This window comes from Pan troglodytes, chromosome 13, assembly GCF_028858775.2.
Source record: "Pan troglodytes isolate AG18354 chromosome 13, NHGRI_mPanTro3-v2.0_pri, whole genome shotgun sequence".
Taxonomy (NCBI): Eukaryota; Metazoa; Chordata; class Mammalia; order Primates; family Hominidae; genus Pan; species Pan troglodytes.
This window is the reverse complement of record NC_072411.2, coordinates 120,515,814-120,530,014: the sequence shown is the minus strand read 5'-3', so window position 1 is coordinate 120,530,014 and position 14,201 is coordinate 120,515,814. Positions and strand designations below refer to the sequence as shown.

At 56.5% G+C, this 14,201-nt stretch overlaps 3 protein-coding genes across 22 annotated transcripts in view; 1 reads left to right on the top strand and 2 right to left on the bottom strand.

The window, feature by feature from the left end:
* The window catches only part of PNKD (PNKD metallo-beta-lactamase domain containing), a 76,328-nt gene extending 76,213 nt beyond the window's left edge, over window positions 1-115 (bottom strand). For all 3 annotated transcript variants that reach the window (XM_016950480.2, XM_016950482.3, XM_516087.7), the window contains exon 1: window positions 32-115. In XM_016950480.2, coding sequence (XP_016805969.1) covers window positions 32-98 — 67 coding nt within the window. In that variant the 5' untranslated portion in view covers window positions 99-115. The remainder of the gene's footprint in view (window positions 1-31) is intronic.
* A 163-nt stretch (window positions 116-278) lies between these two features.
* Window positions 279-6,516, top strand: AAMP (angio associated migratory cell protein). 2 transcript variants are annotated; one of them, XM_009444252.4, is made up of 11 exons: window positions 279-669; window positions 1,099-1,254; window positions 3,007-3,126; window positions 3,659-3,798; window positions 4,058-4,202; window positions 4,498-4,581; window positions 4,699-4,814; window positions 4,963-5,066; window positions 5,184-5,274; window positions 5,471-5,625; window positions 6,037-6,516. In XM_009444252.4, exons 1-11 carry the CDS (start codon window positions 549-551, stop codon window positions 6,110-6,112), a joined length of 1,308 nt encoding a protein of 435 aa, XP_009442527.2. In that variant the 5' UTR covers window positions 279-548; the 3' UTR covers window positions 6,113-6,516.
* Window positions 6,517-6,783: 267 nt separating this feature from the next.
* GPBAR1 (G protein-coupled bile acid receptor 1) lies at window positions 6,784-13,284 on the bottom strand. Of its 17 annotated transcripts, none has more exons than XM_054678829.1 (4): window positions 13,175-13,284; window positions 10,459-10,624; window positions 9,846-10,164; window positions 6,784-7,961 (listed from the first exon to the last, which is right to left on the bottom strand). In XM_054678829.1, exon 4 carries the CDS (start codon window positions 7,914-7,916, stop codon window positions 6,924-6,926), a length of 993 nt encoding a protein of 330 aa, XP_054534804.1. In that variant the 5' UTR covers window positions 7,917-7,961; window positions 9,846-10,164; window positions 10,459-10,624; window positions 13,175-13,284; the 3' UTR covers window positions 6,784-6,923. The 17 variants fall into 17 exon arrangements, with proteins under 17 accessions (XP_054534804.1, NP_001315217.1, XP_063646347.1 ...); NM_001328288.1 differs by lacking the exon at window positions 9,846-10,164 and adding an exon at window positions 11,458-11,856 and having other exon boundaries at window positions 13,175-13,276; XM_063790277.1 differs by lacking the exon at window positions 9,846-10,164 and adding an exon at window positions 11,458-12,015 and having other exon boundaries at window positions 10,459-11,184; window positions 13,175-13,275.
* Between the last annotated feature and the right edge of the window lie 917 nt (window positions 13,285-14,201).

Sequence of the window (14,201 nt, the reverse complement as noted above, 5' to 3'; positions counted from 1 at the left end):
GTCCTGCCCTCCCCGGGGTCCCTCTCCTTACCCCGGAGGACGCGGGCATTTCTCGCCCCCCGGCCCTTCAGCGCCGTAGCAGCTACCACCGCCGCCATGTTCAGATCCCACCCCCGCCTTCACTGCGCTCCCCGCCGGGAATTGTAGTTTGCGTAAGGGGCCTCCCCCGCTCCTTCCGTCCTGCCTACAGACCAGAAACTACATCTCCCAGAAGCCCGCAGAGCGGACCCAGGAGAACTACTCTTCCCAGGAGACCCCGGAGGCGCGCACGCTCGCTTGTTTCCCTCCAGTTGGGGGCGGAGTCAGGTGGGGCGGAGTTTGGGTTATCTCCGCCACGCCCCGGCCCCATCTTCCAATGCCGCTCTGTGATTGGTGAGGCGGCCAGCCAACCTTCGTAGCTATTGGCCGAACGGCCGTCGCTCTTCCTGCCGGGGAGTCGCCTACGCCTACTTCCTCCCGGGAGGAGGGGCTCGAGTTCCGCGTCGTCGCGCAGAGCTGACTCTGGGAGGCGTTTGGGCCCAGAGAAGTGGATCCGCCGCTTGCGCCGCATGGAGTCCGAATCGGAAAGCGGGGCTGCTGCTGACACCCCCCAACTGGAGACCCTAAGCTTCCATGGTGATGAAGAGATTATCGAGGTGGTAGAACTTGATCCCGGTCCGCCGGACCCAGGTGAGAACTGCCGCTCCTCAGGCCATGGGACAGGAGACGCTCACTCCTGGCCTCTGACTCCTGCTTTTCCCCGCTCGCCTCCACACCCGACCGGTCATTCCTACCGATATCCCTCTTCCCCTCCTCCCCCACTCCCACCCTCACACTTAGTTCTCAGGCCTGGCTGGGGTGGGGGTTCCCTGACGCCTCCTCTGGCCCTTCCCCTCACACACCCCCTTCCCATCATCCCCTTGGCCCTCCCTTACCGCACGGTCTCTGGCCAGCCGTGGCCTCCCGTCCTGTGTCCCGCGCGCCCCCCCCGGACCCCGGTGTGTCTGACTCCACCTTCCCTTCTCGCCACATGACCCGCCCCAGCCTCAGGCCTCCTCATGCTTCTCTCCGTACCTCTTACCGCCTCCCGAGCCCCATCTTCTAACCCTCTCCCCAAAGCAGATGACCTGGCCCAGGAGATGGAAGATGTGGACTTTGAGGAAGAAGAGGAGGAAGAGGGCAACGAAGAGGGCTGGGTTCTAGAACCCCAGGAAGGGGTGGTCGGCAGCATGGAGGGCCCCGACGATAGCGAGGTCACCTTTGCATTGCACTCAGGTAGGTCTTTGAGGCGATCCACCTCAAATCAGTTTAGGTGGGCGTGTAAGCATTAAACATCAGCCATGGACAGAACGTTATGGGGGACACAGAGATGGGCAAGATGCTGGCCTTGCGCTGGAGGAGCCCACAGGTGGGAAAGTGTGGCAGAATGGATGATTGCTTGGCTTCTGGCATCAGTCGAGACACCCTCTACATTGCCAGTTAACCTTGATTAACCTCTTAGTTTTCTTTTAAAAAGTTATCTTTGGCCGGGCGCGGTGGCTCACTCCTGAAATCCCAGCACTTTAGGAGGCTGAGGCAGGTGGATCACTTGAGGTCAGGAGTTCGAGACCAGCCTGGCCAACATGGCAAAACCCAGTCTCTACTAAAAATACAAAAATTTGGCTGGGCATGGTGGCTCACGCCTGTAATCCCAGCACTTTAGGAGCCCCAGGCAGGCGGATCACAAGGTCGGGAGTTCCAGACCAGCCTGGCCAATATGGTGAAACCCCGTCTCTACTAAAAATACAAAAATTAGCTGGGCGTGGTAGCGGGCGCCTGTAGTCCCAGCTCCTCGGGAGGTTGAGGCAGGAGAATTGCTTGAACCCGGGAGGCGGAGGTTGCAGTGGACCAAGACTGCACCATTGCACTCTAGCCTGGGCAACAGAATGAGAGTCTGTCTCCAAAAAAAAAAAAAAAAAGTTATCTTTGATAAAAGTTAATAAAAGTAGTGAGTATAAAATTAGAGATAATTGGCCAGGTGCGGTGGCTCACGCCTGTAATCACAGCACTTTGGAAGGCCAAAGCGGGTGGATCACCTGAGGTCAGGAGTTCAAGACCAGCCTGGCCGACATGGTGAAACCTCATCTCTACTAAAAAAAAAAAAAAAATTAGCTGGGTGTGGTGGCATGTGCCTGTAATCCCAGCTACTCCGGAGGCTGAGGAAGGAGAATCACTTGAACCTGGGAGGCGGAGGTTGCATTGAGCTGAGATTGCGCCACTGCACTTCGGCCTGGGCAACAGAGCAAGATTCCATCTCAAAAAAATAAAATGAGAGATAATTATATCTCTTTGAGCATATTTTATATAACTTTCTCAAGTGCTAGTTCTTAGTAAGAAACTGTTGCCAGGCACGGTGGCTCATGCCTGTAATCCCAGCACTTTGGGAGGCCGAGGCAGGTGGATCAGAAGGTCAGGGGTTCGAGACCAACCTGACCAACATGATGAAACCCCATCTCTACTAAAAATACAAAAATTAGCTGGGTGTGGTGGCGGGTGCCTGTAATCCCAGCTACTCAGGGGGCTGAGGCAGGAGAATTGCTTGAACCTGGGAGGCGGAGGTTGCAGTGAGCTGAGATTGTGCCACTGCACTCCAGCCTGGGCGACAGAGCAAGACTCTGTCTCAAAAAACAAAAAACAAAAAACCCTTAACGTGATGCTCTCCTCGCTCTGTACCCAACCCCGGTGGCATCCCATGCTGACAACTGTAAGCCCTGCACCTGTCCCCACCTCTTGTCCATGGCATTGGTGTTGGGTGGTCAGGGGAGTCACACAGTGAGGGGATCTACTCTGGCAAATAGGGAGCTTGGCAAATGTGGGAAGGATCTAACAACCCGATTCTTGAAACTTAGAAGAACTTGGATGTACCTGTGTTTTCCAGGAGGAAAGACACGCTTTGGGTGAAAGGGGGTGGGTTTCCTGAAGGTTCTGAAGGACAGAGCCCTAGGTGGGAGCTCTGTCCCCTTACCCATGGAATATCTCTTGGGACAGCATCTGTGTTTTGTGTGAGCCTGGACCCCAAGACCAATACCTTGGCAGTGACCGGGGGTGAAGATGACAAAGCCTTCGTATGGCGGCTCAGCGATGGGGAGCTGCTCTTTGAGTGTGCAGGTGAGGGGGCTGGGGTAGAGGCCTGGGAGAGGTCATATTCTTTTGGGAGATCTTAGGAGGCTGACCTGCAGAGGTTGTGCATCCAATAGCCACTTAGTGACATCTCTTTTGTGCCAGCTCTGTGCTGGGCCCCAGGGACACGGGGCGAATACTAGTGTGTTTTGGGCACAGAGGCAGGAGGCACTAATTGGCCAAGGGAATCCAGGAAAGGCCAGAGAAGGCCACATTGGTATAGGAGCAGCTGGGCAGAGGGGAGGACGTGGGATTGCGGGCAGAGGTGTAGAGTGGACAGAAGGGGGAAGGCATAGGAGGCTGGGACTTGGTCTGGTTGAGTGAGGGCCAGCAGTGTCTCCCAGCAGACATGGGAGTATTGGTTCCTAGAGTGGTGGTGAGTTCCAGCACCTGTTCTACTCAGTCCCACCCCTCTTTTTTTCCTAGCTGGTCCTTTCAGGGGGCCAGTTACCAGAATCACATGCCCCCAGCACCAGGTACCCTATTTTTTTCCTCTGTTTCTGCCCACTTTTCTTTGAAGGCCATAAAGACTCTGTGACTTGTGCTGGTTTCAGCCATGACTCCACTCTAGTGGCCACCGGGGACATGAGTGGCCTCTTGAAAGTGTGGCAGGTGGACACCAAGGAGGAGGTCTGGTCCTTTGAAGCGGGAGACCTGGAGGTAAGATCATCAGAGCGGGAGTCAGCTCTGTGGGGCCTTGGGTTGTTGGGGGTGCAAGCTTGGGAGGCCAGTTCTGCCTTTATTGCACCAAGCCAGCTCTGAGCCAATGCGCCCCAAGGCACAGGAAGAATATCTACCTGCCACCTGGAAAGTCCCCGCGGAACCCCAGAGGCAGGAAACCTTGGGTGGAGCTCATGGGGCAGGCTTCTAGGTGGGATGGGGTGACGGGCCTCCCTGCTGCCCCTTCCTCCCTGTCCAGTGGATGGAGTGGCATCCTCGGGCACCTGTTCTGTTGGCGGGCACAGCTGACGGCAACACCTGGATGTGGAAAGTCCCGAATGGTGACTGCAAGACCTTCCAGGGTCCCAACTGCCCAGCCACCTGTGGCCGAGTCCTCCCTGATGGTGAGAGCACCTCCCTTGAGTGACCTTTCCTGGGTGCAGAGGCCGAATCCCGGGATATACACCTCCCAGAGCAGCCTTCTGGGTCACAGCCGGCAAAATCTGAGGCCTGCTGTTTGCAGTGCTGACCTCCTGGGCCCCAAAGCTCACAGCACCTCCTTCCTGCTCTGAACTCACCTGTGATTCCTGGGGCAGTGTCTGGGCCCTTCCACTCTTCTTTCCTCTCCCTCTCCCCATTCCCTTGCTTGGTGTATGTGAGCATGCCCTCTGCCCTCTCTTCATCTGTGCCTCTCTTCAGGGAAGAGAGCTGTGGTAGGCTATGAAGATGGGACCATCAGGATTTGGGACCTGAAGCAGGGAAGCCCTATCCATGTACTGAAAGGTATCAGAGTGGGGGGAAGTGTTAGCCTGGGCCTTTGTGGGGAGGGGCTGAGAACCTGGGGCAGGACTCAGAGGGGAGGTAGGACGAAGCCTGACTTGCCTCCTTGCTCTATGCTAGGGACTGAGGGTCACCAGGGCCCACTCACCTGTGTTGCTGCCAACCAGGATGGCAGCTTGATCCTAACTGGCTCTGTGGACTGCCAGGCCAAGCTGGTCAGTGCCACCACCGGCAAGGTGAGTGGACCTGGAGCCCGGCTGGGGCCTCCGCTTTCCCAACTCCTCTCCTTCCTTCCTGGGTCTTCACTGTCTCCTCTCCCCACCGTCTTTCTCTCCATCAAGCACCCGGATTCCGGGTCCTCCTCTGATCCTCTCTGGCTTTCAGGTGGTGGGTGTTTTTAGACCTGAGACTGTGGCCTCCCAGCCCAGCCTGGGAGAAGGGGAGGAGAGTGAGTCCAACTCGGTGGAGTCCTTGGGCTTCTGCAGTGTGTGAGTGAGGATGGGGAAAGGGGTTTGTGGGAGGGGCCTGGGCTGGGGGCCTGGGAGGACGGCAGGGCGTGTGAGTCCAGGCCCTCATGAGTCTTCATGGTACGCTCCTCTGCCCAGGATGCCCCTGGCAGCTGTTGGCTACCTGGATGGGACCTTGGCCATCTATGACCTGGCTACGCAGACTCTTAGGCATCAGTGTCAGCACCAGGTATGGGCAGCTGGAGCTGGGGTCCCTGTGGGCTGTGTCCATAGTGGTGGGGAAGCCCAGGCCTCCAGGAGCATCTACCCCAGATCTGGCTCCTGCCTGGCCCTTGTGTGTGGCTGTCCCTCTTTGAGAATCGGGAGCAGATGGCTCTCAGCTCTCCAGCCAACCTCCGCCCTGCCTCTGTCATTCCTCGGGGCAGTCGGGCATCGTGCAGCTGCTGTGGGAGGCAGGCACTGCTGTGGTATATACCTGCAGCCTGGATGGCATCGTGCGCCTCTGGGACGCCCGGACTGGCCGCCTGCTTACTGACTACCGGGGCCACACAGCCGAGATCCTGGACTTTGCCCTCAGCAAGTAAGTGAATTGGTCAAGGGCTGGGATCTTTGTGTATTTGGAAGGTGGGAGTAGTATGTAGGGGACACAGGATCCTTGGGGTGTGGGAAGGGATTCCTAAGGCAGGAATGCAGAGAAGCCTGAGGGTTCACAGCCCAGCCCCCATTCCAGTGGCTGACAGTGACCCTCCGGGGCCCCACATCTCAGTCATGAGGGAGAGGCTGAGACTGATTTTCCCCATTGGAGTCAGCTCTGCTTCTCCTGTGCTGGGGGCTTCCTCTAATCCCCTCCATGCTGGCTGCAGAGATGTCGGCCCAGTGCTAGGCACTAGGGCCCTAGAACTGAGGGTGTGCTGGAGGAGCCCACCCTAGGGCCCCTAGGTGGTGGGCTTGGGTCCCCCAGTCTCTGCAATCACATGCTTTCTGTTTACAGAGATGCCTCCCTGGTGGTGACCACGTCAGGAGACCACAAAGCGAAAGTATTTTGTGTCCAAAGGCCTGACCGTTAATGGCTGCAGCCCCTGCCTGTGTGTCTGGTGTTGAGGGGACGAAGGGACCCCTGCCCCTGTCTGCCAGCAGAGGCAGTAGGGCACAGAGGGAAGAGGAGGGTGGGGCCCTGGATGACTTTCCAGCCTCTTCAACTGACTTGCTCCCCTCTCCTTTTCTTCTCTTTAGAGACCCAGCCCAGGGCCCTCCCACCCTTGCCCAGACCTGGTGGGCCCTTCAGAGGGAGGGGTGGACCTGTTTCTCTTTCACTTTCATTTGCTGGTGTGAGCCATGGGGTGTGTATTTGTATGTGGGGAGTAGGTGTTTGAGGTTCCCGTTCTTTCCCTTCCCAAGTCTCTGGGGGTGGAAAGGAGGAAGAGATACTAGTTAAAGATTTTAAAAATGTAAATAAAATATACTTCCCAGAGACAGAGTCTGTGTGGATTTTGTGATGGCTGGACCCTAGGAGGAGCTAGCGAGGGCCCCGTCAGGGCAAGGCTGTCCCGCAGAATCGGCTGGATGTTGAGATGTGCCAGCTCCCCATCTCCAGGGGTGGTCTGTGCGCACGACACTTCTTGCCTGCCTCGAGTCGGACTCTGCCTTAATCCACGCGTATGTCTGTAGGTTCTTTCTATTGTTGGTGTGTTGAGCCATTTCCTCCTGCCTCGCCCTGAGATATGGAATTAGATAATCATAAACGGCCAGAGGAGCTTTATTCAGTCAGTGCGGGGTCAGAGGCAGGGTCTCTGATCCAGAGAAGTGGGGCCCAGTAGAGACAGGCTGGATGGCTGAGCTGGACGGATGCTCTGGTAGGAGTCAGCAGAGGCTCTTCCTTTAGTTCAAGTCCAGGTCGACACTGCTTTGGCTGCTTGGGTGGTAGGCAATGCTGGGGCCGGGACTGTCCCGGGAGGCTCTTCCCCACAGCCCCTGCAGGCACCTTTGGGCGGCTGCCCTCCAGGGGGCTGTGTAGCGCTGATCGCCCAGCCCCATGGCCACGGGCACTGCCGCTGCACTGGCACTTCCCAGGGAGAGGAGGGACAACAGTGTCCCAGGCCCCAGTGGCGGGCGCTGCTCATAGGCCAGGACTGAGAGGAGCAGTGTGGCCACGTAGGGCCCCCAGCACAGCCCGAAGAGCAGCATGGCTCCAGCCTGCGCCCTTGCCTGCCTCCAGGTAAGGGCCCGGGCCAGGGCGGAGGGCTCATCGCGGCACACTGCCCGCTCCAGCCGGCAGATGTCCTGCAGCTGGCGGTGGGCAGTGGCCAGCACGCGGACAGAGAGGAAGGCAGCAGCACCCACGGCGGGCAGCAGGAGCCCATAGACTTCGAGGTACAGGTAGGGGGCTGGGAAGATAGCCTGGGAGCTGCAGTTGGCACCAGGGGTCCAGTGGTTCCACCCCAGAGCGGGCAGACTGGCAAAGAGCAGGGGACCAGCCCAGGTGAGGAGCAGGGCCAGCCGAATGCTCCCAGGTGGCTGGAGTGGCCTCAGGACTGCCATGTAGCGCTCCCCGTGCACCAGCAAGAGGTTGGCAAGCAGGGAGAGGAAGGAGAAGTTGGGAGCCAAGTAGACGAGGAGGCAGGACCAGTAACCCCGGCGACTCCGGTTCCACAGCCCTGGCAACGTGGGCAATGCCAGACCCGTGAGCAGCCCAGCCAGCAGTAGGCTCAGGAAGAAGCAGCCAGCAGGTGGGCTGCGCAGGCGGCGGTCCCAGGCGATGCCCAGGGCTAGGAGCAGGTTCGCGGTGATGATGAGGCTTGCCAGGGCCAGGGAGAGCCCCAAAGCCCCCTTGGGAATGGGGCTGGGCACCTCGCCAGTGCTGTTGGGCGTCATCTTGGTCCTGGGGACAGGGGAGTCCTGGAGCGGCAGCCGGCATGCCTGCAGGATGGGGTGGCCAGAGTTAGGATGGGGCTGCAGGTCGTGTCCTCCTGGCAGGGCAGCATGTTAATCCAGGGGCGCAGACCCGCAGGCTGTGGGCTGTATCATGTTCGCTGATACACAGCATTTTTCAATTAATTGCCAATTAAACATTTATATAAAAAACTATCTTTGGTTTCTATTGAAAATTCAGGTCTGGCAACACATATGTCCTATGTGGTAGCAACCAGCCGGAGCTCACTGCTGGCTGCCCTTCGGACAGTCCCCACCCAGCCAGCTTTATCCATTTCTGGTATCTGCCTTTTCTGGGCAGCTGTGTTTAGGTCTCTTGTCTAGACTGAAAGGCGGGCCCATCCAGCCCCAAAGCATTTTGTGTATCCCTGCCTCCACCGGGGAGGCCTCTAAATGAAAGAATGGACCAGGGCTGGCTGGTGTGTAGTGGTCTTCCAGCCAGCCATTAGGTGACAGGCTCCAGCGGGCCAGGTCTCGGGCACCCTGCGCCCTTCCCCCCATCTGTCCTTGTAGCCATCACAGCTCAATGAGCAGCCTCCGGGTAGGACTTCCAGCCCATAAACTTGACTCGTCTTTGCTCCACACTAGCAACAGGGTCCTTCCTGGGAGCTGGAGGGAGGAGAGAAGCAGCTGGAGGGCACGTGTGGCAGTGAACGTGGAGATGCCAGCAGCAAGGAGAGGGACTCCCCCACACCCCCAGGCCTGAGGCTGAGCCCAGAGGAGAGGGAAGAGGAGTCTGGGCAGAGTCTGGCTTCTCTGTGGCTCTCATCTGTCCCTGTCCTTCCCGTCATTCCCTGGTCTCAGTCCTCCAGTGTCATGGCTCTGCTGCCACATCCTGGGGACAGGGGGAGGGGTCCTGGGTCCTGTGGGAACTCCTGCTTCTGTCAACAGGGGAGCAGCTGCTGTTGCTAGGATCCAAGTCAATAAGGAAAGGATTCATACCTCTCCCCTCCTCCAGGACAGGGGATCAGGGCCCCATGGCTGCCCTGAGCTGAGTGGAAGGAAGATGCTCCCCTTCCTTCCCAGGTTCCCCCAGCACCCTGAGCCTGGGCCTCCGAGGCCTTGTGCCCCCTTTCCCCTCCCCTAAGCATATTTTCTCTTCCTCAATCTCTTCCAGTGCCCTCCACCCAGGATGTCTTTTCCTCTCTAGAGGCCTTGCAGTTTCTGTTCCCTTTCCCAGGGCATCATCAACTCTCTTAAGCCCCGTGAGACTCAGGGTCCATTACCCCAAACCTGGCCTGAGCTGGAGCTCCCAGCCCTAATCGGAATGATTCCCCCCAACCCACCTCCACTAGAACAGTGACAAAGGCAGGGAGCAGCCCCCAGGGGTGATTTCCCAGCAGGGTGCAGGCTGTACCACCTGCACACCCTCGACGGTCTGGTGGCTTGGGCTGGGTGTAGTAGCCTCTCCAGGATCTGGGGTTTGGGGGTTTGGGGGAGTAGCTACTCACATGGCTGTTGGGAGCAGGTATTGCCTGCCCAGCCTGGGCCTTCCTGAGTGTCAGGGAGTTGCTGCAGCCAGCCCTGCAGGGGTTTGGACCATGTCTGGTGTCCTGGCTGAAGAGCACAAGTGGACCAAGTGCATGGTGTCTCCACCCAGTGGGGACAGCGGGGCCAGGCTCTCCTACCCAGGCTCTGCCCCTGTCTGGGTTCTCAGAGGGATAGAGAAATGAGGCTGGCAGGACTCAGCCCCGGCCCCGCCTCTGGGAGGGTGGGACCTGACATATTCCGAACTGCAGCAACTGGGAGGCCTGCCTCCCCCTCCCACCCAGTTCCCCTCTCCCCCTGCCACCTAGGTGGCAGTTTCCCTACTCCAGCTCAGAGTAATCTGAGAAATGCATTCCAGTTAATGAATAATAATGATTGACTTACCCCTCCCGACTTCCCGCCTCAGCTGATGCATTTACATTTAAGCCCCTGGACTGGCCAGCCAGCTGACAGCACACCAGGCTCCCTCCACACTTCCGTGTGTGATGGTGGCAGTGGCGGGTGTTTGGGGCCTGAGGATCTTCACTCCCCCATCCCATCACCTGATGGGCCTTTCAGTTTCTAAGGCCAGACTTGCCTTCCTGAATCTGGGGTCATTCCATACTTTTCTCAACTGCTTTCTGAGTCAAGTTCTGAACTATGAGGGACAAATGGCTCTGGGGATGTGACCATGGGTAAGGTACTACTGGGCCTCGGTTTTTGCCTGTGTTAAAATGGGAACAAGAAAAACCACCTCTAATTAAGGTCCTGGTGGGGAATATCACAGGATAACACATATGGTGGCATATACCCCAGTGCATGGCCCTTGATGGGTGGGGGTTTGCCCCAACAAATGGCTCCCTCTCTTTCCTCCCCCATGATGAAGAGGCATGAGCTGGCGCTGGAATCAGAGCTGTCTGGATCCTTTTTTAAAAAAGCCAGTGAACTTGGGCAAATGACTAAAGTTCTCTTGCCTTAGTTTCCTCATCTGTCAAATGGGGCCCATAGTTGTACTCACCTATTGTGAGACTAAATGAAGTCCCGTGTGATGAGGACTCAGATCAACACTTGGCCCTTCAGCACTCCGCGACAGGCAGCGATCGCTGGGAACATTATTAGGATTTCTGCCTTTCTCTGCACCTGGCCCCTCTAAGACAGATCTGCTGAGAGGGGCACATGGGGAGCTTGGGAAAAGCAAGAGGGGAGTGACACTGTTGCTGCACAGGGAAGCTGAGGAAACCAGGTACATTGAGAGGGAAGGGCAAGTTCAAGGCTGGGAAGCCAGAAGTGGTGCCTTGATTTCCACCTTGTATCAAGTGCGGCTTTGGAGTGAGGGGGAGGAGAGAAGCCCAGCCACACTCCCTTAAGGCCTGAAATGGGAGGGAACAGGCAGAAATTGCAGCAGGAAAGCTGGGACTGGGGGTGAGACATTAGGAAACACTTGCTGGCCGAAGAGTGCAAGTAAATGGAGCAAAGGGACTTTGGTGCTCTCCGGGAGAGCTGGGCCTGAAGGGCTGGAAGCCCGTGGAGTGTGGCTGTGCCAGCTCTGCACAGCCAGTCAGGGATCCTGGAGAGGAGGGACTTCTGTTGGGACAAAAAGTGGGAAGAGGAAAGCATCCAGCCTCAAATCCATCCTCGAGGGAGCTGGTGGGTCGGAAGGACGCAGGGTTCCAGGGCCGGTCCTCAGAACCACGAGATCTGGTCGGGCAGAAGTCACAGGCTCTGGGAGGGTTCAGCCTGGGGCCTGGACAGAAGTGGGTGTGGGACCCTTCTGATATGTGACTGCCAGGAATAAACAGACCTCCTGTTCCCAGCCCCAGCCTGCTCCCTGTGGGATCCAGGATGTCTGTTTCTTCTCTGCTGCTCTGTCTAAACACTGTGTGTGGGATGTGTGTGAAGGGGGACAGATTAGGCGGTGGCAGCCAGGGAGCCTGGGCTGTCTCCTGCTCAGCCTCGTTTCTCCCTTCCTAGATCATCTAGCTCCTGTCTGTTCCATCAAGCCCTGGGGCTGACTCACCCCCTAGCTTCTCCCTTCAGCCATGGAGGGCTCTGGTGCAAGCCGTCTTCAGACGCTCCATCCAGCTGACTGTGCCCGGACCCCATTCTCCTTTCCTCAGGCAGAGCCTGAATGGGGGTGACCAATCCAGACTCTGGCACGGAATCCTCCTGTGCCTCCTTTGTCCGCTTCCATTCTCTTAGCTATCTGAATTTCTCTCTGTTGACCCACAATGTCTGGGACTGGGTGAGTGTCATGCTGGCTGCGGGTACCAGCTCTGGACCAATGGAGGCAGCAGGGACGGGGTTTGCTGGACCCTGGTTGGCCTCCCTGAGCTGCTGTTCAACACTTCACACTCAATGCCTGTAATCCTAGCACTTTAAGAGGCTGAGGCCTGGGCAACGTGGTGAGACTCCGTCTCTACAAAAAATAAAGATTAGCTGGGCACAGTGGTACATGTTGTGTGGTTCCAGCTACTCAGGAGGCTGAGGTGGGAAGATTGCTCGAGTCCAGGAGGTCGAGGCTGCCGTGAGCCTTCATGGCACCACTGCACTGCAGCCTGGGCGACAGAGTGAGACCCTGCCTCAAAATAAAGATGATTAAAAAAAATCAGAGCCAGGCACGGTGGTTCATCCTTGTAATCCCAGCACTTTGGGAGGCCGAGGTGGACAGATCACCTGAGGTCAGGAGTTTGAGAGCAGTCTGGCCAACATGGTGAAACCCCATCTCTACTAAAAATACGAAAATTAGCCAGGTGTGGTGGTGGGCACCTGTAATCCTAGCTGCTCAGGAGGCTGAGGCAGGAGAATCGCTTGAATCCAAGAGGTGGAGGTTGCCGTGAGCCGAGATTGCGCCACTGCACAACAGAGCAAGACTCCGTCTCCAATTTAAAAAACAAAACAAAACAAAAAAAACCGCCTAACCTTTTAATTCGCTCATCTGTTAAAAAAAAAAAAAAAAAAAAAAGGGTAGGGTGGGCTGGGCACAGTGGCTCACGCCTGTATTCCCAGCACTTTGGGAGGCCAAGGTGGGTGGATCACCTGTCAGGAGTTCGAGACCAGCCTGGCCAATATGGAAAAACCCCGCCTCTACTAAAAATACAAAATTAGCTGGGTGTGGCGGTGCACGCCTGTGGTCCCAGGTACTCCGGAGGCTGAGGCAGGATAATTGCTTGAACCCGGGAAGCGGAGGTTGCAGTGAGCCAAGATCGCACCACTGCACTCCAGCCTGGGCGAAGAGTGAGACTCTGTCTCAAAACCAACCAACCAACCAACCAACCAACCAACCAACGAACCAACCAACCAAACCAACCAACCCAAAACCAAAAAGAACCAACACCCCCTTCCCACACAAACGGCAGTGCTTTTAGCAACCCCCAGTAGGGGGCAGCATTGCTTGAACTCAAAATCGCCACCAGAATAGACCCAGGTTCCGGTCGAGCACTCATCAGTACTACTCCAAATGAGGGTAACTTAACGGCAACCAACTCCAAGTATCAGCTCCCCTCAAGAAGGCTGAGGCAGCAGCTAGGGCTATTTCCTTTTCTTGGTTTCAATTCCCCCTCCAAGTCCACCCTTCCACTTCCTGTTAGACTCTTAGCGTCTTTCCTGCCAAGCTCCTTATTCTTAGCTTGCAGCTTGCCCCAGGTTCCACTTTTTCCAGACATGGAGATTTTTACCTGCCTGGCCCCGGCAGTAAGGGCCACTTAAGCAGGGGAAAATACCAAAATACCAACTACCTTGGGGAAAGCCTGGGAAACCCCAAGCACCGAATGAGGGTTGGCTTCTGTGGGACTTTGCTGGGGCAACAGCCTGTCACTTCTGATCCCCTTGAGTGTATAAAGGGAACTAAGATTCATTGACATTATAATTACAGGCATCATAATGCTTATGATGTAACAGACATTCTCTTTTCCTTTTACAAATCCTCAGGTAGGTGGCATTATGTCCAATTTAAATGAGGCTACCAGGGCTCAGATTAAGAAATTTGCTGTCACACAGCTATTAGATGGCGGCACCTGGATTCAAACTGTTCCTCTACAGCCCATATCCAAGGACGCCTACACTTACCAGGTGTGAACCCTTGGGGCACTGGCTTCCCGAGACTAGGAAGAAACAACTAGATCCCTTTTTTCCAGCCCACACCCTCAGTGTGCTTGACCCTCATCCTGAGACGTTCCTCCTGCGGTCCTAAGGCCTCGACTGGTCACGATGGGCTGCTTCATCTGTGACGAGGGTCTTTGAGGCTAGATCCATACTAACGCCAAGTGTGTCCTTGTTAAGAGAAGAGTCAATCTGGATACGGGTTTACACCAGTATGGATTTTTCTTTTTTTCTGGGACAGGGTCTCACTCTGTTGCCCAGGCTGGAGTGGAGTGGCACGACACAGCTCATTGCAGCCTTGACCTTCAGGGCTCAAGCAATCCTCCTGCCTCAGCCTCTTGAGTAGCTGGGACCACAGGCATGCACCACCACATCCAGCTGATTTTTATTTTTTGTAGAGGCAGGGTCTTGCCATGTTGTCCAGGCTGCACTACACATTTATTTATTTTTGAGACAGAGTTTCGCTCTTGTTGCCCAGGCTGGAGTGCAATGGCATATCTTGGCTCACTGCAACCTCCGCCTCCTGGGTTCAAGTGATTCTCCTGCCTCTGCCTCCCGAGTAGCTGGGATTACAGGCACCCGCCACCATGCCCAGCTAATTTTTTTTAGTAGAGATGGGGTTTCACCATGTTGGCCAGGCTGGTCTCAAACACCTGACCTCAG

What these genes read in the sequence shown, in the direction of transcription:
- AAMP (XM_009444252.4), top strand. Translation starts at nt 549, where the DNA reads ATGGAGTCCGAATCGGAAAGCGGGGCTGCTGCTGACACCCCCCAACTG. An exon ending in TTGAAGCGGGAGACCTGGAG is followed by an intron (nt 3,799 to 4,057) that starts GTAAGATCATCA and finishes CTCCCTGTCCAG; the next exon opens with TGGATGGAGTGGCATCCTCG. An exon ending in TGGCCGAGTCCTCCCTGATG is followed by an intron (nt 4,203 to 4,497) that starts GTGAGAGCACCT and finishes GCCTCTCTTCAG; the next exon opens with GGAAGAGAGCTGTGGTAGGC.
- GPBAR1 (XM_054678829.1), bottom strand. Translation starts at nt 7,916, where the DNA reads ATGACGCCCAACAGCACTGGCGAGGTGCCCAGCCCCATTCCCAAGGGG.